The sequence below is a fragment of the Doryrhamphus excisus genome, linkage group LG2 (genome assembly GCF_037039965.1).
Source record: "Doryrhamphus excisus strain RoL-2023G ecotype Guam linkage group LG2, RoL_Dexc_Guam_v1.1, whole genome shotgun sequence".
Classification (NCBI taxonomy): domain Eukaryota; kingdom Metazoa; phylum Chordata; class Actinopteri; order Syngnathiformes; family Syngnathidae; genus Doryrhamphus; species Doryrhamphus excisus.
Window position 1 is genome coordinate 19,957,324 of NC_136358.1, and position 26,666 is coordinate 19,983,989.

Below are 26,666 nucleotides of genomic sequence, written 5' to 3' on the forward strand. Positions count from 1 at the left end.
GGGCCCTCCTCCCGAGGTACATTTCTACATGACACACATGCACAGTGACAATTTCATTTGGCGCACCCCACGCCTCTGATGCTGTCGTAAGCGCTGTCGAAACTGCGTGGGAGGGGCCTCGCTGTCTGCCGCCTGTGAGAAAGCTGCGTCCGTGTGCTGTAACATGTACATTGTTGTTCTCGTAGGACAGTCGGTGCATCAGACCAGGAAGTCCTGCAACTGCCACCACCCTGCATCCTTGTGTGTTCGCTCCAACTGGCCGGCCTTTGAACTGGCACACATCCACCAGCTGTCACTCATCATCAGGCCAGCAAAACACGCTCATCTATTTCATTGCATGTACACTTTTTACAGGGAGGGTTAAACGTGCATATGTCAGCACTTTCATTTCATCCAACCGAATCATAACATCGTGTTACGTGAACGTCTTCCTGTTAAAGTCCACAAAGGAGGCTTGTAAAGGGAGGGAATTATTGTTTGCTTATAGATTAACTGCACTGGCCTTTTTTTTTCTTTTCAAATCAAGGCTTCCATCCTGGTTGTCACACGATGACAAGGTCATCTTAAACTAGCATAAATTCAGAAATACACTAATCCCTCGTTTATCACGGTGAATTGCTTCCACAGCGTTAAATCAATATCGGTTAATAGCTGGAGCGTAGAAAACCTGTTTGACGCAAGTTTTAACATTAGAGCCCTGTAGATGTGAAATAACACCCCTATAGTGACACTCCAATTATTCTTTGTTTACGCTAAATCTTCCACAGCGCTAAATCAATATCGGTTAATAGCGTAGAAAACCTGTTTGACGCAAGTTTTAACATTAGATAAATAAATAAAAATAATAATAATAAATAATATTTAATATTAGAGCCCTGCAGACATCAAATAACACCCCTATAGTGACACTCCAATTATTCTTTGTTTACATCACATTGCTCAGGCTATGGGATCACTGCAGGGGCATGGCAAGGCAATTTTATATAATGTATTTTCTGGACTATATGAGCGCAGACCTCACAGCTTGGAGGACCAGGGTTCAATTCCACCCTCGGCCATCTCTGTGTGGAGTTTGCATGTTCTCCCCGTGCATGCGTGGGTTTTCTCCGGGTACTCCGGTTTCCTCCCACATTCCAAAAACATGCTAGGTTAATTGGCGACTCCAAATTGTCTATAGGTATGAATGTGAGTGTGAATGGTTGTTTGTCTATATGTGCCCTGTGATTGGCTGGCCACCAGTCCAGGGTGTACCCCGCCTCTCGCCCAAAGACAGCTGGGATAGGCTCCAGCACCCCCCGCGACCCTCGTGAGGAAAAGCGGTAGATTGATTTGATAATCACACCATTTCATTGTACTTATTTACTGGCGGACAACTACAGTATGACAGTATTTCAAGTACAATTTCAAATTGACTGCAGTTGGTTCAAAGTTTATTTTCACACGCTGTACACATTAGAGACATTTCATGGCACCTTTGAAATAAAACCAGGATATTGGAAAAACAAATATTTACAAGCGGCTGTTAAAAGCTGATTGATTCCTGGTGTCAGGTGGTGGCGACGCTGGGGTGGAGAGGCTTGACCCGTACAAGACGGGAGAGTCCCAGTCGCAGACCCTGACCTGGAGACCTCATTGGGGGACTCTGGGATGAAGACGGACTTTTCCCGATTTGGCCTGCATAGAAAATATATTTTTTTAATGGATGGATGAATGGAGGTTGACAACTTCTTCCCGTACCTGGTGGGTTCCATTTGGGAATTCTGCCCCCTGTTGGGCTCATTGAGACTGCAGCTTTAGGCACGGTGGCTGTCGAAGTTGGGATTTTGGTGGCGAGTTGAAGCGTGGGGGGGCTCCTTGCGCGAGTGGAAGGTGCTGCAGACAGAGAAGCATGATGCAACTTTAAAATAAGCTTCAATCAGTAATAGCTTCATCTGAATCGGGTGTCCAAAGCGCCCTTGGGGCCATTTGTGACCTGCGGATGCTTATCCCAGCTGTCTTCGGGCGAAAGGCGGGGTACACCCTGGACTGGTGGCCAGCCAATCACAGGGCATATATAGACAAACAACCATTCACACTCACATTCATACTTACGGACAATTTGGAGTCGCTAATTAACCTAGCATGTTTTTGGAATGTGGGAGGAAACCGGAGTAGCATTGTTGTGGCATCGTTGTTTAGACATTTTGTCTAAAAATGCACTCCCCCCGCCGTTTTCTTTTTTCTTCTTTTCTATCCCCTCCTGCTCCGGTCTGACCACTCCAAATTTGCAAAACATCATTCATTCATTCATTTTTACCGATAATCCTTACAAGGGCTGCGGGGGTGCTGGAGCCTATCCCAGCTGTCTTCGGGCGAGAGGCGGGGTACACCCTGGACTGGTGGCCAGCCAATCACAGGGCACATATAGACAAACAACCATTCACACTCATATTCATATCGCCAATTAACCTAGCATGTTTTTGGAATGTGGAAGGAAACCGGAGTACCCGGAGTACATGCACGGGGAGAATATGCAAACTCCACACAAAGATGGCCGAGGGTGGAATTGATCCCTGGTCTCCTAGCTGTGAGGTCTGCGCGCTAACCACTCGACTGCCGTGCGACTGCCAAATAATACAAAAGATATTTTGGAAAATTATGTCAGGAAAAAGTTATAATATTCCCATCATAAATTCAAAATATGAGAAAAAAGTTAAAATATTACAAGAAAAATAAAATGCCAAAGTCCCCCCCCAGCCTTTTACCCAAAATGGAAATATTCAACCTGCTGTTCTTGGCTGCGCTTTCAATTTTGGAGGTTCCTCTTTAGAGACGGGACGCTCCCGAGTCTTGTCCTTCCTGCTCGTCGTCGTCGTCGTCTTCTTCCTTTTGGGTTTCTTCACTGTGAGTTCCTCATCCTCGCTCTCGGCCCCCTCGCTGAAAGCGTCGTCACTCTCCGAATCTGCAATGAAAGGCTAAAGCTTTGGTCCAAAATCAAACTCGGGGGAAAGGGGTTGGGGGTGCAGAACCTGGCGTCAGTTTGGGTCGGTAGTCGTCTTCATCATCCTGGACGGCCTTTCTCCGTCTGCCGTCTTTCTCCGATGAGATTGTATCCAATCCTGGGGGAAAAGAAAAGGCAACGTTGTGACGTGATCTCATGCTTGATGACCTGGATGAGGCCGTGAGCGTATACCCAAGAGGGATGAGTCCACGCTGCAGTTGGAGCGGTGCAGGGAGGGGGGCTCTGTGTTCTCGTCTGCTTCTAAAATACAACATTGAATGAACATTCATATACTTTTCAAGTATAGTTGGATTTGGAAAATCGGGACAATTTTATGGTGCTATTTATTATTATTACTCATTCTGTGAAGTGACCAAGATCCAAATGTCAGTAAATGCACCTTGTGTTTGTGTTGCTCAACATCATGACCTAATTCAGCAATTTTATCAATGATGTGTGCCTGCCGGGAACATTTCCCACCTTTCCCGCCGGGAATCCCATCTGGATTATTGAGCAGGGAGAGCGTGATGGCAGCCTCCAGATCCCGAGTCAGCGGCGTCTCATCTAAAGGTTTTCTGGAAGAGGACGTGTGGTCAACAAACACATTTCTTTGTGCGGCCATTTTTCTCACCTACCTGTCCACCTTCTGACTTGGTGAGTTGGACTCTTGGCTTGAGGGCTTTTTGTGCTCCTGTTGCTTCAGCCCCCCCTCCCTGGGCTTTTTACTGGGTGGGGGCTTCACGCTGGCAAAGTCGTCGTCTGTGGACAAAGTTACAACTTCCTTTGGTTTGTTTGCTTCTCATATTATGACTTTAAGAGACATTATTTCCCCCATATTATTTATTTATATATATATTATTTATTTATATATCAAATATTTTGACTTTATGCTTGTGATTACTTGTTTTTTTCCCCACTATTTCAATTTCCCCTCATAATTATGACTTTATTCCTATAATATTTAGACTTCATTCTTATATCACAACTCCTTTTTGAAAAATTAAAACTTCATTAATTTAGTATATTTCAACATTATGCTACTAGAATGACATTAATACATTATTCTTGTAGAATTATGCCATTATCTGGCTCTATTACAACTTTTATTTTAATGTTTTGACTTTCTTCTTAAAATTACTGCTGAATGTTCACATTTTAGCTGTTTTTTTACGAAGTTGACCAGTAAAGCCTGAAGTGAATATTACATTCATTGTGAAATTTCACCCGGAATCTGAATATCCCTCATGTTTTTAAGAGAACTATAGTATATTATTCCCAAAACTGTTACTGTAACCGACCAGGTCCGGCCTTCAAAATAACAGCACATCCTGTAAGGGGGGTACCAAAGTAAGAGTGTCACATAAATAGTTTACATTACTATAAATAAAATCACATGACTCTGCCAAGAACTAAGGCAGAATAGGTGAACTGATGTTTAGGGGTATTCATTATATTTCTTAAATGTTATTTAAATGTTCATTTCAGCTGTATAGAATGCCCAACATCAATATGGCGACTACCGGTTGGCAGCATACACGTCATAAAGTGCCCGGATGTTCCACCTTGTCAATGCCAATTGCAAATGCCCAATCGGGCCACGTCACAATGATTGTTATGCTAAACATATTAAACGCTATAACATCTTTTTAGGTCACTTCCTCTTGATTTGGAGGACGCCACATGACGAGGGCTTACCTAATCAATGGACGAGCGAGCATTTGTTCGGTTAATCGACATAATAAACTCACCATCGTCGTCAAAGTCCCTGGTCTCGCAGTAATTGACAGTCTTCGTCTTCCTGTAAGTAGCAAACACTTTCCATGTCAAGTTATCAAGACAAACTATGTTGTGTAGTTTATTGAGTACGTTGACAAACCTCGACGGTCGCTCCATTTATACGCTAACAACTTAACTCCGTTAATCGACACTTGCTGCTAGCCTGCTAGCCAGCCGCGCCGCTCACAAGCTAAAGTAGCAAAGCACCTGGAAACGCTAGCGTTAGATTATTCGACGTAATAAAAGCATTTTGTGCGGACTTGTAGCAGCGTAAAGACTCTTGTTGCTTCGTTGTTGTTTTGAAGCCGCCCGCCAGAAGGAAGAGAAGTGACGACAAAGGACATCCGTTTGAATGCTAACTTAGATAAACATGATAAGAAAATTTAAATATGTTCTTATTTGGCAATATTTGTTTGTCTTTTCCCGTATATGCGTAAAAGTAAGCACATGTAGGGTACTCAGTTTTATTTTGTTTTAACAAATAAGTGTCGAATCTGCTGCGGTGAAATAGCTTACGTTCGTGCCATTACAACAGGGCCACGGTGGGGGTCCTCAGAGGATACTGCATTTTATAATATGCGGTAGTATTTAATAATACTGCAATTACCGTATAAATATGACATTACTAATTGTATATCGCTTTGTGTACATAAGTGTTAAATACCTATAGATATTAAGTATAACTGCTTTTTTAATTCTTTTTCAGTCTGCAGGTGTGATTAGGCTGTCACGACGCGATCGGTTTTGCGCATGTCCAGAAAGTGCGACCAATATGAGCCAAGCCCAGTTGTACCACGCATCTGCAATCTACGTCATCCCTCGAGCTATTTTACGTTCACGTGAACATGCTGTATGTGTAAGAATGGAGAAATCACAACATAATGTATCTTTTTATTATGATTTTTACTACTGAGAAAAACAGACAAACATTTGGTGAATTGTTATTGACTATTTGTGTTCATATATTTAAAAGTTTAATTTAAAAAATAATAATTACCATAGCATTTTTGATATCGCAGAAGTGCTGTTGCGCATGTGCAGAACCGATCACGTGTCCAGTGCGGATCGCGTGGTGACAGACTCGGTGTGGTCACTGATAAAAATGGAGGTGTGCTGCCGGACGTCCACCAGAGGGCAGCACCACTCTGAAGTGCCGGTCTCTCCGTCCTGAGAGGTACCTACGAACCTGTCGCGTCTGCGGGCCGCCCAGTCGCCCACACTCGGGGGTTGGATGCAGTTCTAAGAAGGAATTGTCCCGCCGCGAGGCTTGTCATTTTCCCGTTTGGTGCGAGTGGGTGGTTTGTCGTCTGTGGTTTGTCACAAAGTGGACCTGGAGGAGACGCTCTGGGATGTGATGGTCCGTGTCAAGCAAAGCAGACACGCAACCCCGGGGCCAAATGCCCTGTGGTCGCGCATTCCAAAACTCCTCCAGAGCTTCCGTGACCAAAATATCAGATCCTGCCATGCAAACACTGCGGTGGCAATATTTTGCTTGTGTGCAGATGTCAATATTTTGATTGTGTAATACCCTGGACTAAATGCTCAGTTAGCATAATACTCATAAACACTTTTCCCTATTTACATTGGGACGTGGTAGCCATGTGTGTTTTTCACATACATGATGTTCCCAAGCAGACATGTGACTACCAGTAGAACACAACAAGTAAAGGTGCACTTTTTTGCAACCTTGCCCATCATCCTCTTTTGTGTGTGTTGTAAATATATAAAAACAGCTAAAAAAAAAAAAAAAAAGAGGTGGCAAAGAATGCACATAATGGGACACACCTTTTGCGATTGATCATTTGACTCGACCTGAAGGCGATGATGGATCAGCCCACAGCTGGCAGCATTGAGGTCGTCGGCGATAATTTGAGCGTGTTGGTTGGAAGTGGTCAGGATGCACGAACATCCCCAGCCCCCGTACCCGACCGCTCACATGATGAATGCCATCATTATGTTGTACGCCCGCCTTCCAGGGTGGTAGTTTACGTGGGGCGCTCTCCTTCCCAGTGCCGGTGCCCTTGTATGGTCGTTCCGCTTTTATTTGCGTCGCCGCGTGGAATATTTAGCTGCACGGCCACGTTTTGTTATTGTGTGAACCAAACAGGATTTCTTTGTCCCCATGTTGGAGATACAGTATATATTTTTTTTTAGGTGTCCTCACACTGGTGCTCTGCCAGTTATCTTCCAGCGTTCCAGACTAAATCTGGCTGGATGAATTCCTCTCTGTTTCGGATATCCGGTTATTTGTAACCTGGAAATGACCTTCGCATCAAATGTCCTTCTAGTGGCATAGCGACAGCGAACCGCAGCACAGACGCGTCTTTGGTGGTGGGCAGACACATCTGTCAATCAGTGGCTTCCGGAGTTTGTTTTCCAAGACCTTGTCGTCTTAAGTACATGCTCTTTTGGTCTTTGTTTCTTTTTAGGGCGCACACATGCGCACGGCAGCCACAAAGCTAATTGCTAGGGACGTGAATGCAGGCCGGCGACTGCACGCATTTAGAAAACAGCAAGCATTGATTACAATAATAGCTTTTAGTTTGATTTCCATCATTGTCAGCCTCAAACCGGACTTGGTGTTGATGTTGATGTTCAATTAAACCGGAGCACCGATAGCCATTCCCCAAATATCACTGCTGCTTTCCGCCCTTTATTATTTGCGCGTGAATGTAATGGTAATGGTATTGGTTTAATTTCATTTGTACATGCATCAGATTACAATTGAATGCATCCCATAATCAGTTCCCAGTTCCACATGTCCAAAAGGAGTAGGAAGAAGCAAATCTTATTAAATCCTACCCCTCCATCTGGTACTTTTACAATCAGTAACTGTTACATTTGTTCACTTCCTGCTTTCCATAATGCAGTTTAATTTTTTTTTGTTTTTTATATTCAAGAAAAATATTAATCAGCATTTAGTTGCTATTTTGACTTAAAATAATTAGTATTATTTCGGTCCTTAAATGGAAATTAACTTTAGCTTAGTGGACCGCTTTTCATCAATTCTCTGATGGCAACACCAGGTCCCTTAGTTATTGTATAAAAAAAAAAAAAAGTACGAGGTGATATGACCATACAATACCCAATACCCAAGCAAACGGCGCATATCTCATATATCTGCTGGTCAAAAATGGGCCCCAGGCCGCACGTTGGACAACACTGGTTACGGCGCCGTTCACGATTTCGACTGTACGATAAAATCGGGACGCTTATCCGCTTGTCTTTGTCCATTTTATATTTTGGGAAACGGGAAAAGTTTTTTTTTTATTTTAAATAATGTACCTCGTACCGAAGTACGAGGTGATATGACCATCCAATGACATAATGGGTACCATAGTGAGTGTCAATATAGTGATATATATATATATATAGCACATCATGACTGGTTCAAGACTCTTCATCCTTGTATTTAGCAAATTTATTTTATTTATTAATTGATTTTATAAATTTTCATACATTTTTTTTTAGTTTTTAAAATATTTTTTTAATTTTTTTATTTTTTGTCATGTACCGAAGTACGAGGTGATATGAGCATCCAATGCCATAATGGGTACCATAGTAAGTGTCAATATAGTGATATATATATATATATATATATATATATATATATATATATATATAGCACATCATGACTGGTTGAAGACTCTTCATCCTTGTATTTAGCAAACATCAACTGCTTGTATTGTTTCTTGAATTGGCTCATCGTTGTGCATTGTTTGAGGTCCTTACTCAATCCATTCCATAGTTTGATTCCACATACTGAAATGCTATGCTAACGCTAACGTAGTCCTAGCATATACGTAAGTGTTTCAAATGTACTTCTTCCCTGAGATCATATTTCTCCTCTCTTGTAGAGAAGTATTGGATGACATTTTTAGCTAATTGCTTATTTTTTTAGCCTTATGCGTTATTTTAACTGTTTGAAGATGAACTATATCAGCAAGTTGAAGTATTTGTCATTTTAGAAATAAGGAGTTAGTATGTTCTCTGGAGGCATTTAGCATGGAGGGTTTACATTAAGTCAGATTCTCAACTACTGGCTCAGGACCCTAAAGTGCGTCTACAGACAGCTGGTCCAAAATCACATTCAAACTGAGAATTATTAGTAAGGAAATGAAAAGAGCACTTTTTTGGGGGGAATATTGCTCATCAGCCACAATCCTTAGGTGAGACATGAACGCATGTCAAGAGGCAGCTAGTTCATGCATGTAACGGGACGCAGCCAGCTAATAAAACATCAACAAGGTTTTATTCTGTGAGGACGGGTACATTTCATTACAACATAAAATACTGAACAGTATACAGTAGTTTCGTGGTGTGGCGAGGTGTCACTACGGCAGCAACGTAGTTCTTATAATAATGTTGCTATAGTTCGGCTAATATGCAGATCTTATGGTGGGAATTGAGTGTTGTTCTCAATTCTGTTGATTCTTTGATGATTGACACTTTGATTCTTTTTATCTGCTCTATGTCTTTGGACTGCGTTGGAACGTAGTCGCACGCCTCCAGGTGGGATGTCCTTTCACTTGCTGGACGCCAGAGGAGGACAGAGAGCAGCGAAGAAGAGGAGCATCATCACAACTTGAGGTGGCTTCGTGTCCGAGTGGGATAAGTTACACACCAGACCAGCCGGCTCAGCATTGTTGTTGTTGTCCTTTCCAGAAATGACTTTCTTCCCGTGTTGATTGGTTCAGAAGGTCTTTTCTTTTTTTATGTGTAGAAATAGTAAGAGTGACTTTTGATGACATTTTGGGTAAAGCTGACGTATCCTGGGTTTCTTCTGGAGTATCGTTCGTTAGCTCCTCTCCGGGACGGGCCATGCTCCAAAAGCTTTGATGAACTCCCTGCGGGTGTAGATGTCATCCATCGGAGGCCACGACAGAAATAAACCAGTCAGATCTTTGTTGTGCTGGCTGAGTGACAGCATCCCTCTCTCTCGGGACCGCTCTCAAGCCCTGCACCATTCCTGGCGCTCCCGCTTCACCCGTCCTCCAAATTGCCTTGATCCGCCGCTCGCCTCCGGTGTGGTTTTCATCCTATGGGGGGGGTGAGAAGGAGCAAACCGGCGGGAAAAATGTGTGAGCGGATTCCTCGCATTCTCCGGCTCAGTGTTGGGTTCCCCGGAGAGAGGAAGGAGGAGCATGTAGGGAACGGACTGGCGACTCAGCAGCTGACACCTCTGATGTTTGCATCTTCTCGTAAACCAAAATCGACAACTTTGGTTGTTTCCCAGGCCTGAGCAGCGTAATGTCGACTTTGCGGACACATCCGTAAGCTTCACAGGCTTTAGTGTAGGGTCGTAGTTCACCAAGCGGACTCATCCAGCTCGCCGCGGTACGGTTTGGAATCGTAAATCCACCCATGAAGCCATACGGCGAACAATAATGGAGGATATCTTGCTTTTTGGAAGTGACTAGATGACAAAGCAGTCAAACGTCGCCCTCGCTGACCCCCTTATTAAGTCCTCATCGGACACCCGTCACTTCCCTCAGTCCTCATGGCCGGGATGAGATTCAGACTGTATTCACATTAAAAGTCAGGTACAGGAAATGTTTGTGGTGTCGGACGGAGAAATGAATGACGCCAATCAAGGTCCAGGGTCTAGTACAGTACAGTACAGTCTTTGGCTAGCAAGGGTGCCAAGGGCTTTCGTCAAAGTCTACCGTTTCCCGAAATATAAAATGGACAAAGATCGTACAGTCGAAATCGTGAACGGCGCCGCAAGCTGAGACGGTTAACGCCGCCCTTTAGCCAATAAGGAAAGTTCACGTATTAAAAGGAAACTGTTTTTCCATTAGACTGTCGAAACTTCGAACCTTAATGAAATCAGCACTCTAAACCAGTGTTGTCCAACGTGCGGCCTGGGGCCCATTTTTGACAAGCAGATATATGAGATATGCGCCGTTTGCTTGGGTATTGGGTATTGTATGGTCATATCACCTCGTACTTCGGTACAAGGTACATTATTTAAAAAAAAAAAAAAAAAAAAACTTAAACTGTATTATGGAAAGCAGGAAGTGAACAAATGTAACAGTTACTGATTGTAAAAGTACCAGATGGAGGGGTAGGATTTAATAAGCTTTGCTTCTTCCTACTCTTTTTGGACGTGTGGAACTGGGAACCGATTATGGGATGCATTCAATTGTAATCTGATGCATGTTCAAATGAAATGAAACCATTACCATTAAAGTCCCCTAGCACCACCGCCGCCCTCACTTTGGCAGTGTCCACCTCTGCAAGGTGCACAGGCTGTGTACCCTTGGAGAGCTGGTGCAGGAGTAGAAGGTTACTCTGGCTGCTGAATTAATGATCAGCTGACTCAGCGAGAATCAACCCCACCGCCCTACCCCCACCCCCACCACCAGCTCACTATTTAGTCGTCCTGATTCTACTTTTCTTTTGGTGTATTGATCACTGCATTGCTGCGAGTGAGCACAAGCTACACATTGTAGTCTTCTTTCTACCGGTCGCCGGTGCAACCGCCACCATGGCGGAGCATGGAAGAACGTGCTTGAAATCGCCCCGTGCTTGAACATGCACGCTGGCTTAATTGCAGAATGTGAATCGTTGGTTGCACGGTGGACGTGTGGTTAGCGTGCAGACCTCACAGCTAAGAGACCCGGGTTCAATTCCAATTCTTCTGCCATCTCTGTGTGGAGTTTGCATGTTGTCCCTGTGCATGCATGGGTTTTCCGGTTTCCTCCCACATTCCAAAAACATGCTAGGTTAATTAGCCACTCCAAATTGTCCATAGGTATGAATGTGAGTGTGAATGGTTGTTTGCCTATATGTGCCCTGTGATTGGCTGGCTGGCCACCAGTCCAGGGTGTCGCCCCCGAGAACAGCTGGGATAGGCTCCAGCATCCCTGCGACCCTCATGAGGATAAGCGGTAGAAAATGAACGAATAACCAAAATAGGGGCTGCACGGCGGGCGAGTGGTTAGCGTGCAGACCTCACAGCCAGGAGACCCGGGTTCAATTCCAATTCCTCGGCCATCTCTGTGTGGAGTTTGGGTTTTCTCTGGTTTCCTCCCACATTCCAAAAACATGCTAGGTTAATTAGCCACTCCAAATTGTCCATAGGTATGAATGTGAGTGTGAATGGTTGTTTGTCTATATGCGCCCTGTGATTGGCTGGCCACCAGTCCAGCTGGGATAGGCTCCAGCACCCCCGCGAGAGGATAAGCGGTAGAAAATGAATTGAATCTCGCCTGTGATCTGTCGCCCGAGGTCAGCTGGGATAGGCTCCAGCTCACCCGTCACCCTAACGAGGACTAGCGCTGTAGAAAATGGATGCTTGTGCAGCTAATATACGTCAATGCTAATTATGATAGTCTATGTCAAGTATTCTGATGTCATTCCAGAAATAGCCCAATATCCCAATACCCCCCCCCCCTCAGCTGCTCCTCTTTAAAGCCCGACTTAATCAACGCTCATTGCTGTGAGCTTTGCAACCCACTGGGTCCACTTACACGGACCGTGGGCTAAAGTCCCCGTGGCCCACGTTCTCATGGATTGCATGTGTGCACTAAATGGATGACAGGAGACAGCCGATGCCCAATAACCCTGAGCGTGATCACCTTTGCATCAAAGCTCAGGTGCGTGTGCTCGGCGTGGACGCACCGTCATGCTTTAAGCCGTATAGTGTTCATTAAAAGTGTCCACGCTGCATCGAATCAGGTTTCACTCGTCAATAGGGCAGCACGTTTTTGTCTATTCAGACGCTGCGTGGCCTTGTGCAAGGCAGCATGCTGGCTCTGCAGAACCACATTTTCACCCACGGGCAGGAAGCGGACAGCAGGAAACAGCTAGAATGGATGTCCTAGATTGATATCTTTTGGCAGCTGTTTACTAGCAGGGTACCAAGGTGTCTCTGGTTGCTAGCGTGGCAACGGGTTCCTTGGGACGGGACGCCGCGGCGCTCTGTGACGTGTTGGGAATCCCCCCGAGTGTCCCAGCAGCTCCCTACAGGATGCAACCAGGGATGCAAAGGAGATTGAACCGTGCTCCTAATTATAACCTGTACTAGTACAATTTATGCTAATGAAAAACAATAGCATCGTATCTGTATTTCGCACTTGCAATGTGAGCGGGCCAAATGTTTGCTTGTGTAAACGTCCTGGACAAACGTCTCACAGGAAGTGTCAAGTGCTTTTGCACCTTCCTGCTAAATAAGGCAGCGGCCGCGGTCCAAAATGTAAGCGTCGGAGATACAGGATCCCTCCGTCCGTCTATCTGTTCCATGCCGTGATTGCTCAACACCAATGAATGTCAAACACGCTCTGCCACCCGGCCCATGCGCTCCCTCCCATGCCGGAGGTCTCCCGTGTCAGTCAAATCCCACCCCACCCGGAGAGGGAGCCAGCACAAAGATCCATATGCTTTCAAAATAAAAGCGGAAAGCGCTACAATGAAAAAGCTAATAAATAAAATTAGCCAGACGATGGATCATAAAAGATCACAGCATTGTTGTGATGTTATTCCGTAACATCACAACATTACGTATTATTATTCCGTATGGAATGTCGCATTGTAGTGTTAAACCGCGGCAAAGTTTCACATTAAGAGGTTGGCAGATTTGGAAGTGAGCCCTGAAGGAAGTTTGGGATTGGCTCTCCGAGAGTTTTCCTAACTGTGACGTCACAGCGAGCCGGACTTCCTTGTATGGGCGTGCCCGGGTAGAAGCTGAGTGGGCGGGCCAAGGGTGGGAACAGTTAAACCAGACTGGTTTGGAAATAAAGCTGGAATAGGTCAGCTTGTGGAATACGGGAGTCCACAACTCCCGCCATGAGCATAATACAGTAGGTTCCCTTGAAGTACTTCAAGAAAAAACTTCAAAAACAAAATGTGACTCACTGCTGCCCCCTGTGGAACAAACTGGCACAGCTTGGTGACGAGGCGGTTCAGTTCTCCTGAATCTTGTTCCGCAAATACAAGTAGGTGTTTTATTTTGAAAGGCACAACAGGAAACTCTTGCTGTGAACATCGTGTGTCTTGGCTGGCGAGGGTGTGAAGGTGCATCACCCCCCATCTTCCCCATCAGAACTGTCTCTCCCGGACTCCTGGACCCCATTTGCTTCTCTCCTCCACCTCCTCCCTTCTCCCACTCGTGACTCGGTTTTTTTTTCAGTGGGGGTGCAGTGAAAGGGGGGGGGGGGTGCTGCAGTCACAGTGATGTCATTTAGAGGGATGACAGCGTCAGCAGGGCCAAGGTGAGCTGCCTCTGCGGTGTCCCTCCACCCCGGCCGGCCCCGGCAAACGAGGCGGCGAAAGATGCTCGTCGCCGCCGGCACCACTTCAAGCTCGGACGCGCTCCCTCCCTCCCGGATCCCGGGCCATGGGGCCTTGAGTTGCCTTCACCCCCCCAATGTCACAGGGCGACAAGTACGACGAGGTGCGTTCTTAGGGCAGGTGACGGCTTGCCCCCCCGAGTTGGACTGCGCAAAGGCGCCTCTGCGGCATGACGAGCCCGGCCAGGACGCTGCCGGCGGCGGCTCTGCTGCTCTGGGCATGTCTCTGGGGGGTGGCCGCCCCGAGCGCGACTAATGGCACCGACTTGGAGCGGCGCTGGGAGACCTTGTTCTCCCGCTCGTACCTGGGTCTACCTGGGGGGCGGCTGGAGCTGAGCTGGCAGAGCGACTACCTGCAGGGCATCAAGCGGGTGCGCCGCCTCTACTGCAACGTGGGCATCGGCTTCCACCTGCAGGTGCTGCCGGACGGAAGCATCGGCGGCGCGCACCTGGAAGACCCGTACAGTGAGTTTGCACCGACCGTGTGCGTAAAAGAGTTCCGCATGCGCGGAAGGAGCCGGAAGTGTTCACCAGCCTCTCAAATGATGTTGATGATGATGCTAACATGTGTGTCCCCCCCCCCCTCCCTCCCTCCCCCTGCCTTCAGGTCTCATTCAGATCTCCAGCGTGGACCGAGGAGTGGTCAGCTTGTTGGGGGTCAAGACGGAGTTCTTTGTGGCCATGAGCCGCAGGGGGAGGCTCTATGGGACGGTACGTCTGTAGGGGGGGCGTGACCTGGCGTGGCACGTGCACTGGGCCATCGTGTATTGGTCTTTTTTAAGTCTTTTTTTTTTTTTAAAGAAAAAACTGTACAGAACAGGTAGACCTCTTTTTAGCAGATCATCTCAATGAAGCAAGAAAAGTTATTTAAAAAATATATAAATAAAATAATATAATGTAAAAATAAAATATATATATTATTATATTATATAAAATATGATATATAATAATATATATCTAAATAAAAAATAATTTAATATAATCATAATATAAAAAATAAAATATATATAATATATTATATTATATAAAATATAAAATAAAATATATATATAAATATTATTATATAATCATAATTTAATATAAAAAATAAAAATAATATATTTAAAAATAGTTTTTTTTGTAGCGTTAACCATAAATAAATCACTACTTGGCATTTATGACGGTTAGTTTGACATTTTAGACGAGTGTCAAACAAATAGGTGTCTGTGCAGATGCCCGCCTTACTACTTACTTATTTACTTACTTACTTACTACTACTTACTACTTACATTTCTTTGGTTAATCTCCCCCTTTTCCCGCTTCTGTTTCTGTCCTAGAGGCTTTTTGGCGCCGAGTGCAAGTTCAAGGAGACACTGCTGGCCAACAACTACAACGCCTACGAGTCTTTTGTTTACAAGGGCTTCTACGTGGCCCTCAGCAGGCACGGGCGGGCGCGGCGAGGCGACAAGGCCACCACCGCCTCCACCGGCACGCACTTCCTCCCTCGGCTGTGACGCCACCATTTGCACACGTGGACTCTTTTTTTCTTTTCCTCCAGGTAACAACGCCGCGTATAAGACGCCAATGTGACAAGGATGGGAGGGGCGCACACCCTTCCTTTATGCTATCTTTGTACTTGTATGCTACACTGCTGTGCTGCTTCACGGGCCTTTCGGTGCGTGCTCAAACACCTTACGGACAAAAGTATTCCGCACACATCTCCACCTGTTCCTCCTGCAGGTGTCCCAATACTTTAGTCCGCAGAGTGTGTACATCGACATGGAAGAAAAGCAACTTTAAAAATGTCTCCAATGACCTCAAAGGATGGCGTTGCTAGATTGCTGCTAAAAATGCTACTATGCTAATGTTAAAATGCTTGCAATGTTAACATGTTAACATTAGCATACTAGCATTTTTAGCCCATTTATATGTTAAATGTGTCAATGTTAACGTTAGTAATGTTACTAATTTTAACATTAGTAACATTACTATTAATTTTAACATTAGTAACATTACTAACGTAAACATTGACACATTTAACATATAAATGGGCTAAAAATGCTAGAATGCTAATGTTAATATGTCAACATTGCAAGCATTTTAACATTAGCATACTAGCATTTTTAGCATTTTAACATAACAACATTGACATATTTAACATTAAAATGGGCTAAAAATGCTAGCATGCTAATGTTAACATTGCAAGCATTTTAACATTAGCATACTTGCAATTTTAATGTTAAACATTCAATGTTAAAATGGGCTAAAAATGCAAGTATGCTAATGTTAAAATGCTTGCAATGTTAACATGTTAACATTAGCATACTAGCATTGTTAGCCAATATTTAACATTAAAATGGGCTTGCATTTTTAGCCCATTTTAATGTTAAATGTTAAAATGGGTTAAAAATGCAAGTATGCTAATGTTAAAATGCTTGCAATGTTAACATGTTAACATTAGCATACTAGCATTTTTAGCCCATTTTAATGTTAAATGTGTTAATGTTGTTGTTATGTTAATGTTAAAGTGCTTGCAATGTTAACTCGCTGGAAGACTATAAGGTGCCTTGGCGTCCCCACCCTCCAACCCCCCCCCCCTCATCCGCCCCTTTTAACTAGCATGTAAGAGACACCCGGCAGAGTCAAAAATAGGAATGACGACCCAGAAGTTGGGCCTCAAACTGAAAGGCGCTTTAAAAGATCTCTGCTTCTTTGCTGTGGTCGGATGGACTGCAAGTCATGGAGACTGAGACCGTATATGAAAAATGTAAATATTGCCTTAAACTTTAAAAGCATCTGATGCTTTAGCCAAGTAAAGACATCCACATGCCCTTGACCTTTAACCTACTAGCGTGTGTGTGATTAGTGATGAGTGGGCGGCACTCTGTGAAAGGTCAATGCAGCACATGATGTCATGGGTTATTCTATTGTGGTCACTAGCAACCCAGGAACATACAAAATAATAAGTGAAACTAGCTGAGGATCAGAGCTAACCTAGCGAGCCTGGGGAACCTCACCCCATTCTGCACCCGGTGGAGGAGGAGCTACGGGGGGTGGCCACTCACAGCTGCGACAAACGCAGCTCTGTGGTGCAGAACATTAGCTCAGCCTAACAGGACGCATTTCACTGCAGCACACAACTTTCCGTGGGAGAGAAGAAGAGAAGAGCGCTGCCTATTTTTGTGGAGGAGCTGTCTTGCATGGACTGCAAGCAGAAGCAGCACCTTCTGCTTCCTGGTGGTGGTCGCGATAAACGTCAATTAAACGCCGCGGAGCCGCTTTCAGCCTCCACCAGGAAGAAATTGCTGATGTTTTTGTTGACAAAAAAAGAATATGCTGTAAGATACTCAACGTGCCGCTGCATGAGCCCAAACGAGCGCCCTCACCTGCTGCCTTATGGTTTGGATGTATCTTTATTTTTGTACATATGTGCTGTGCACAGCCCTCCACTGTATTCCTGACGCCAAACCAATAAAAAAAAAACTTTTACATAACCGCCCGCTGACCTGGTGTGGGACTCGCGCTCACTGACACAACACTTCACTTCATTTATCCGTTGTAAGCTAAAGCTACATTTGTTTATATGATGATAACACATCGCAGTTAAGCGCTGATATCTAGCCACTTTTCTTGATAATAAAAATGGCTAAAAATGCTACTTTTAGCATGCTAGCAATGCTAACATGCTAACATTAACATGTTAACACCAAGCATAATAGTGTCTGCCTTTGAAAATGGATAAAAACCTCCTATGTTAATATCGCCATGCTAAATATTACATGTTAAGATCAGGCGCTAACACCAGGCAACGTGTTTAAATAGATGTCTACTGATAAAATGGGCTAAAAATGCTAGTATGCTAATGTTACAATGCTTGCAATGTTAACATGTTAACATTAGCATGCTAGCATGGTTAGTCCATTTTAATGTTAAATGTGTTCATGTTAAAATTAGTATGCTAATGTTGTATGTTGTTGTATGCTAATGTTACAATGCTATGTTAACATTAGCATACTGGCATTTTTAGCCCTAGCATACTAATTTTAACATTAACACATTTAACATTAAAATGGGCTAAAAATGCTAGTATGCTAATGTTATCATGTTAAGATTGCAAGCATTGTAACATTAGCATACTAGCATTTTCAGTCCATTTTAATGTTAAATGTGTTAATGTTAAAATTAGTATGCTAGTTTACAATGCTTGCAATGTTAACATGTTAACATTAGCATACTAGCATTTTTAGCCCATATTATTGTTATATGTGTTAATGTTGTTGTTATGATCATGTTACAATTAGTATGCTAATGGGCTAATGTTGGCATGCTAACACTTAGTATAACTTCTGCAGTATAACTTCTGCGCTATCATGCTACATGTTACATGTTTCTTTCCATTCTTCCTACACTTGGTTCATGTAGATATTCATGCTACATTATGTAGATATTCATGCTACATTATGTAGATATTCATGCTACATTCATATGTCAACAGCATATCAATTCAGTCATTCACACCACATTTTGACAGTCAAAATTGCTTTTCTAATATTCCAATCTTCCAATCCTTCATCATTGTCATTTAAATGTAACTAAATGTAACTGTAAAGACAAGTACTCCTATGTGTATGTACTGTATGTACTTTTATACTGTATGTACTTTATGTACTGTTTGCCCACCATGTCACCGTAGGATGGACGCCCTCTGCTGGACAAACAATGGATGTGTTGCACAGGTCAGTACAGACTACAAAGTACTTATACATAGCAGTATATAAAACTTATATACACACATGTGCACTTAAATATATATACACATTTACACACATATATACACAATTCATATAAACACATACACATGTAGATATACACACATTTATTGATATATATGAATGCAAATATACACATATATATATATATATATACATACACATACAAACATTTACACATATATATGCGCATGCATATACACATAACCACATATATAAAGATATACATATGCGTATACACATACACATATATACACATCTATACACAAGTATATATACATACATATACACGTTGTACATGTACACAGAAATATACATATCTATACACATATTTATATATAGACATACATACATACATACATACATACATACATACATACATACAAATCCAAATAAACACACATACAAGCATACACGCTGCATACACACTGTTCCCCAGGCGCATTGAATGCACCATCATTATTTGGCGTTTTGTATTGACTACGGACGGAAGCCGAGAGGAACATACAGGTACTAGTACTACTAGGAAAACAGAATGGACGTTCCTAGCTAGCAGCAGCGAGGAAGTTTCTGTAATTTACCCCCCCCCCCGCCCCTGCAACGTTTAAACGTTATGTTTGGACATGCAAAACGTCCGTCTGCGTACATGCAGACCCCCCCGTCTAGTTCCTCGTCGGACACCGGAGAAGAACCAAGCAAATCAGGTCAGAACAAGTTCCCCCCCCCCCCCCCCCCACGAGTGTTCAACACAGCAGGTGATGCTTATTGCTTAATTGTTTGATTCCACCACTGAACCACTGCTCTTGGAATGACATAGTAGCCATGTTAAAGTGTTGCTGTTTTAAGAAAGATGATGAAGAAATAGTGAATAGTAAAAAATAAATAAATAAACACTTTAGTTGCATTTACTGCCAAGTGCCTAGAAGGAATAAAGCCAAATCCTTTTTGGAGGACTTTTTCTACTGAATTCAATTTTTTTCTTTGCTTATTTGCATCATATTGAATTGCATCATATCGCAAGAAATATTATATATCACCATATATCGAATCACATTGATTTGAACTCATTGATTATCGTATCGTATCGAATTGAGAAAATTCCATGTATCGTTAAAGTATGGTATCGCTGGATGTGTATCGAATGCTGCGATTCACACCCCTAAAAAAATTAATTATGTAATTGCAATTGATGAAGTAAATTAGTTACCTACGTTAATGTGTTGTTTTTGACAGCCCTAATATATAAGTATGTATATATACACGTATATGTGAGATTTCCCCCAATGTTTTTTAACCAGAAAAGTCAGAAAAAAATTTTTGAAAAAAAAGTTGGAAAAAAAACAATATACTAACCCCTTATGATTTTGGTCAAAAATTATCGCCCTCAAACACCGCCATTTTATGCTGTTATTCGGTGTTTCCTGGGCCCCTGTCGAGCAAGTGTGACGTTTCCACTGGTTTTTTTTAACCAGAAAAGTGCAATAGAAGAAAGTTGAAAAAAAAACGACATACAAACCCCTTATTAGAATCAGAATCAAAATCAACTTTATTGTCATTGTAATTGCATACAACCAAATTTGAGTGCAACTCCACTACTCCACATTTTGTAGAAAGTAAAAATAAAAATAAGGAAAAGAATATAAATATAAAGTGGCAGGTGCCGTTCAGAATAAATATTAAACAATAACATATACAGTAACAAAATGTACAATTGCAGTAAACAAAAGGTAGTATCAAAAGTGCATTAGAAGCAAGTTGAAAAAAATGAAAAAAAACGCCATACTAACCCCTTACGTTTTTTGTCAAAAATCACTCCCTCAAATATTGCCGTTTTATGCCCTTTTTGGGTGCTTCTGGGCCCCCTGGTGAGCGTGTGTGAGGTTTCCTTGTTTTTTTGACCAGAAAAGTGCATTAGAAACAAGTTGAAAAAAATGAAAAAAACGCCATACTAACCCCTTACGTTTTTTGTCAAAAATCACCCCCTCAAAGATTGTCGTTTTATGCCCTTTTTGGGTGCTTCTGGGCCCCCTGATGAGCGTGTGTGAGGTTTCCCTTGGTTTTTTTTTACCAGAAAAGTGCATTAGAAGCAAGTTGAAAAAAATGAAAAAAACGACATACTAACCCCTTACGTTTTTTGTCAAAACGGTGTAATTGTGGAACATTTAAAAAAACAAAAAAACGTGACATGTTTGTGGTTTTCCCTTCCTTCCCGCCCAGAAGGACTTAATTGTCCACAAGGGGGCGGCAATGATGACGAAGTACCAAAATAAAACAGGAGCAGGAGGCCAAGCGGTCTGAGAAGGAGGAGGAGGGGGGGGGGGGCTTAGACGTAAACACCCGAGTGGAAGTGGCCCTTCCGCCGCTGCAAAGCCGCTCATCTGCGTTCGGGGGCGAGTTGGTGTTTTTCCCCCGCAAAGTATGGAAGCAGGAGTGGCGAGAGCGCGGGTTCTTAAAGAGCAACCGGAGAAGGAGAACCTCAGAAGCTCAGCACACTTCCACCATCGGACCGCTGCAGGATGGAGGCGCACAGGAGACCGGGGGCAAGGAGGGCCGCGCCGGCCCGATGGATGCTCGCCTTGGTGGCCCTCGTGCAGGGGGTCCCTGGCGCGGAGACGGCCCCGAACCCGTCACCTTTGGTGGGCTCCAACTGGGGCAACCCTAGGAGGTACGTCCACCTGCAGACCTCCACGGAGCTCAACAACTTCTACTTGGAGATCAAACTGGACGGAACCGTGCGGAAGACCACCAGCAGGGGGCCATACAGTACGTTGTCCTTAATTGAGTGCATGCCTCCATTCATTCGTTCATGTCTTCTTGTTGTTGGGACGGTTGTGCGCAGGCGTCATCATGCTGAAGGCTGACACCCGAGAACGTCTCGCTATCCTGGGCGTGAAAAGCAGTCGGTACCTTTGCATGGACCTGGATGGAACACCCTTCTCATCTGTAAGTTCTCATGGCTTCTTTGGCACCAGTTCACCTTTTCCACGCTAGCATACTTTCGTGGGTTTTGTTGACCGATTAATAATAATAGCGGACTCGAACAAGGTAATGTTTAACAAGGTATGTAAGAATATGTAGAAAAAATATATTAAATGTAAAAAAAAAGTGTTTTTTTCAGTCCGTGTGTCTCCGTGACGACTGCCTGTTCGACCACAAACTCCTGGAGAACAACCGGGACGTGTTCTACTCCAGCCGGACCGGCATCCTGCTCGACCTGGAGGGTTCCCGACAGGTCTTCTCCGCGGGACTCAACCTGCCGCAGACGTCGCTCTTCCTGCCCAAGAAGAGCACGGTGCCGCTGGAGCGCCTCCTGCTGCACCGGGAGAGGAGGAACCGGCTGCCGGACGCCGGCGAGGGATCCGATTCCAGGGCCGTGCCGGAGGACGACGCGGAGCCGGACGCGGAGACTGAGCTGGAGCTTGAGCCCGGGGAGGAAGGGAGGAACGCGTCCCGGGAGATGCTCCAGCAGCAGCAACCGCCGCCGGCACCGCACGACCCCTGGGGAGTCCACTCAGCCAACCCGGCCAGCCCGAGGAGCGGCGGAACCGTGGGATGATGTTGGACCTGGGAGCTCCACTCCGGATGTCACGGCGTTTCCTCCAGACTTGTGAGACCATCGTGGACGTGCGTGTATTTATTACTAAGAAACACTTCAATAATCCAGGTATTATAGATCAATAACTTCAATCATTAGGCACACCTGCAGTATCTCTTCATAAGGCTTTTATTTCAACTATCTGTACTAAAGTACCCCACAATACTTCATCATGAAGTAGTGCGGGTCGCTGGCGTGCCTAATCAATTGTCAGTGCAACCATTTCATGTAAATATGATGTAAATATTCATTCATAATCCTCAACTTCCAAACAGGACTTCCTGTCAGTGAAGATGATTTATTTATTGAAGTACATTCTTTACCTTATTTATGTTATTTATACACATCAGGAGTACACATTCAGTATATCGTCATTGTATTGTGTCTACGTACAGAACTAATAAACATGCGGTAGTAGTACTCACCGTTGTTGGAGTACACGCAGTACTATGTACACAGCCACCGTTAAGGAGTATGTAGTACACACAGTACTGTGTACACAGCCACTGTTGTTGGAGTACACACAGTACTATGTAGACTGCCACCGCTGTTGGAGTACACACAGTACTACGTAGACTGCCACCAGTGTTGGAGTACACACAGTACTATGTACACAGCCACCGTTGTTGGGAGTACACACAGTACTATGTACACAGCCACCGCTGTTGGAGTACACACAGTACTATGTAGACTGCCACCAGTGTTGGAGTACACGCAGTACTATGTAGACAGCCACCATTAAGGAGTATGTAGTACACACAGTACTGTGTACACAGCCACTGTTGTTGGAGTACACACAGTACTATGTACACAGCCACCGTTGTTGGGAGTACACACAGTACTATGTACACAGCCACCGCTGTTGGAGTACACACAGTACTATGTAGACTGCCACCAGTGTTGGAGTACACGCAGTACTATGTAGACAGCCACCATTAAGGAGTATGTAGTACACACAGTACTGTGTACACAGCCACCGTTGTTGGCGTACACACAGTACTTTGTACACAGCCACTGTTGTTGGAGTACACACAGTACTATGTACACAGCCACCGCTGTTGGAGTACACACAGTACTATGTACACAGCCACCATTAGGGAGTATGAAGTACACAGTTTGTGTAGTAGTTTGCTCAATAAAAGCCAAGCAAACAACAAAGAGTGAGAGGTCCAAAGATTGTTGACGATGACTTCCTGTCTGTGTTTTCTTGGCTAATTTCATTCGTTGAGCTGTCACGTATCGATGGCGGCGGCGTGTTCCCACCGGTCACATGGGTACACACGATGGCGTGATGCGGTGGCGCCGCTCCTCCTCCTCCACACGTAAACTCGAAGATTGCCATAAAGTGTTGCAGATCAATAAATAAGATGATCAATGGTTACCCTGTTCGATGCCGAACGCCCCCCGTCCAGGCTAGAGGTCAGTCCTGAGCGTTTCCAGGTGGTCCTTCCTGTTGGCAAAAACGCAGCGAGCGCCATGGAGGACGGGCCCGGACGAGGAGGCGGCGAGGGTGAGGACGAAGCGGCTGACGCCCGTGTTGGGGCACGGGGACAGCAGCTGGGACATCTTGGAGGCGGGGGGCAGCGAGCACTTCAGGTCCTCCAGCAGGTGACGCGCGGCCACACGGATGTAGGCGCCGTGGCTGACGACCAGCACGTGGGCCGAGGACCGCTGCGCGCCTTCCTCGTCCGGGGCGGCCGCGGGCAACCCCCAGCCCTGCGCATCCTGCATCTTGGCAAAAAGGAGCTTCAGGAATTTTTGGAATCGCAGCTTCACCTGGAAGGAACAAAAGAAGCTTGAAATGGATCGAAGTTTTAGACGACCGAGCAGCTACTGGTGCATGCTATGCTATGCTATGCTAAGCTAAGGGAATGTCAACATGATTATTATCATTCCAAGTCCATACATGTGATTTAAAGGGCGTATACTGTTACACAAACATGAATAAACATTAGCGCCTACATAAAGCTAACCCCCCCTCAAACGTACCCACTAGGCCCCGCCCCCAAAGTGTATTATATTGACCATATTCTTTACTTTAAACCATGAAGTACATTGAAGTACAGGGTGATTTATAGCATAGCCAAGCTAATAAACAGCAACATAAACGATGTCTAAACCATAGTAAATATGTTCCCATGGTATTTCACACAACAGAAAATAAAATACTACGGAATAAATACTACTATCCCAATGAAAACTATTTACAGAAAGCTAGATAGAGAGATAGAGAGAGAGAGAGCTAGAGATGGATAGAGACAGAAAGAGAGCTAGAGATGGATAGAGAGAGAGAGATAGAAATGGATAGAGAGAGAGCTAGAGATGGATAGAGAGAGAGAGATGGATAGAGAGAGAGCTAGAGATGGATAGAGAGAGAGAGATGGATAGAGAGAGAGAGATGGATAGAGAGCTAGAAAGATGATAGAGAGATGGAAAGAGAGAGAGATGGATAGGGAGAGCGAGAATGAGAGAAATGGATAGAGAGAGGGAGAGAGAGAGAGAGATGGATAGAGAGAGCTAGAGAGCTAGATGGATAGATAGAGAGAGAGATGCATAGAGAGAGAGAGATGGATAGAGAGCGCTAGAGCTAGAGAGCTAGATGGATAGAGAGAGAGAGGAGGATAGAGAGAGAGAGAAAGAGATGGATAGATAGAGAGAGATGGATAGATAGAGAGAGAGAGATGCATAGAGAGAGAGAGCTGGATAGAGAGCTAGAGCTAGATGGATAGAGAGAGAGAGATGGATAGAGAGAGCTAGAGCTAGAGAGAGAGGTGGATAGAGAGAGAGAGAGAGCTAGAGATGGATAGAGAGAGAGATGGATAGAGAGAGAGAGAGAGAGAGATGGACAGAGAGAGAGATGATAGAGAGAGAGAGAGAGAGAGGTGGATAGAGAGAGGGAGAGAGAGAGATGGATAGAGAGAGAGAGATGGATAGAGAGAAAGAGATGATAGAGATAGATGATAGAGAGAGAGAGATGGATAGAGAGAGAGATGATAGAGAGATAGATGATAGAGAGAGAGAGATGGATAGAGAGAGAGAGAGATAGAGATGATAGAGAGATAGATGATAGAGAGAGAGAGAGAGAGAGAGAGATTGATAGAGAGAGCTAGAGAGCTAGATAGAGAGCTAGATAAATAGATAATGTTGTTGCATGGCTCCCGTATAATAACAAATAATAATGTGGAAAATAAATAAACGACATTAAATTGCACAAATAATTTAAATCATTTTGAATAAAATGATTATTATATATACATATTTTCTTATATTATATTACTACTATAAAATAAAAAGTATTGATATGTTGATTTGAGAATGGCTTTTATAACATTAAAAGTATCGATCTGAATATTCACCTGCTCCAATGTCTCTCCACCAGGGGGCGTAAAGTCCCGGCACGACTGACCGGCAGCGTTGGCCATGTTCTTCAGCTCCTCCTTGGGTCGCCCCTCGGCGACACCGAAACCCTGAAAACAAACAAGAACGCTGAAACTCAAGGAAGACACTCATGCTAACACGCTAACGTGCGAACATGCTAACATCAACTCGAGGTCAAGATGGCTCACCCTCTCCGCTAGCAAAGGCTCCAGCAGCAGCTCCACGCCACAGGAGCACGTGTTGTTAGCCAGGATGTGTTCAGCAGTCTCGCGTGGGAAGTCAAATCACGCGGATTATATAACACGTCTCTTATTATTACAAGTCATATGATATATGATATATCAATATATGTACTGTGACGACAGCTAAACGCCGGGAAAAGGTAAAAATACCTGCACGGCCCGCTGGAGGTTACTGGCGTACACCTCGCTGAATGGAACGTCCGCCAGGTATCGACCAACGGCCTCGGCCTGCCGTACACCCGTGTCCGAGAGTGGGGTGTCCACACCCTGGCCTGGAACACAACACCCGGAGAATATACATTATGCCATATTAAAAAGCGGTCCCAATTCAATCTAATGCTATATATGTGTGTCACACTGTATACATTGTTATATTCAACATCTAACCTGCTACTATTACACACAAATAAGACAAATACCTTGCAATAGCTTGTCCCTGTTGTACTGCGTTTCTCCACTGTGTGAACACATGAAAAAACATGTTAAATTGTTATATATTTACATAGTAGCGGTGAGATTTACATTAAAAGACACTTACTGACGAACGAAGGTTAAAGTGAACGTAAACATTTTCCGGCACAGAGCACTTCCTGATTCGCAGCGCGCAGTGATGACGTAGCCGTGGACGTCATTGCTTCATTCTCGAGTCTGCGC

At 44.2% G+C, this 26,666-nt stretch overlaps 4 protein-coding genes across 4 annotated transcripts; 2 read left to right on the forward strand and 2 right to left on the reverse strand.

Annotated features, from left to right (window-relative positions):
* Positions 1-1,419: 1,419 nt before the first annotated feature.
* rad51ap1 (RAD51 associated protein 1) lies at positions 1,420-5,109 on the reverse strand. Its single transcript, XM_058078671.2, has 9 exons — positions 4,857-5,109; positions 4,729-4,778; positions 3,616-3,739; positions 3,461-3,555; positions 3,173-3,241; positions 3,009-3,098; positions 2,765-2,941; positions 1,738-1,872; positions 1,420-1,674 (listed from the first exon to the last, which is right to left on the reverse strand). Exons 1-9 carry the CDS (start codon positions 4,871-4,873, stop codon positions 1,547-1,549), a joined length of 885 nt encoding a protein of 294 aa, XP_057934654.2. The 5' UTR covers positions 4,874-5,109; the 3' UTR covers positions 1,420-1,546.
* Positions 5,110-13,504: 8,395 nt separating this feature from the next.
* LOC131132260 (fibroblast growth factor 4B-like) lies at positions 13,505-15,677 on the forward strand. The gene is made up of 3 exons (XM_058077726.2): positions 13,505-14,514; positions 14,657-14,760; positions 15,366-15,677. The coding sequence occupies exons 1-3, from the start codon at positions 14,220-14,222 to the stop codon at positions 15,540-15,542; spliced, it is 576 nt and encodes a 191-aa protein (XP_057933709.2). The 5' UTR covers positions 13,505-14,219; the 3' UTR covers positions 15,543-15,677.
* A 5,457-nt stretch (positions 15,678-21,134) lies between these two features.
* On the forward strand, positions 21,135-23,538 carry fgf23 (fibroblast growth factor 23). Its single transcript, XM_078787684.1, has 3 exons — positions 21,135-21,560; positions 21,637-21,740; positions 21,916-23,538. The coding sequence occupies exons 1-3, from the start codon at positions 21,314-21,316 to the stop codon at positions 22,351-22,353; spliced, it is 789 nt and encodes a 262-aa protein (XP_078643810.1). The 5' UTR covers positions 21,135-21,313; the 3' UTR covers positions 22,354-23,538.
* On the reverse strand, positions 22,506-26,640 carry tigarb (TP53 induced glycolysis regulatory phosphatase b). Its single transcript, XM_058077077.2, has 6 exons — positions 26,551-26,640; positions 26,432-26,469; positions 26,163-26,284; positions 25,959-26,036; positions 25,749-25,859; positions 22,506-24,168 (listed from the first exon to the last, which is right to left on the reverse strand). The coding sequence occupies exons 1-6, from the start codon at positions 26,580-26,582 to the stop codon at positions 23,806-23,808; spliced, it is 744 nt and encodes a 247-aa protein (XP_057933060.2). The 5' UTR covers positions 26,583-26,640; the 3' UTR covers positions 22,506-23,805.
* Between the last annotated feature and the right edge of the window lie 26 nt (positions 26,641-26,666).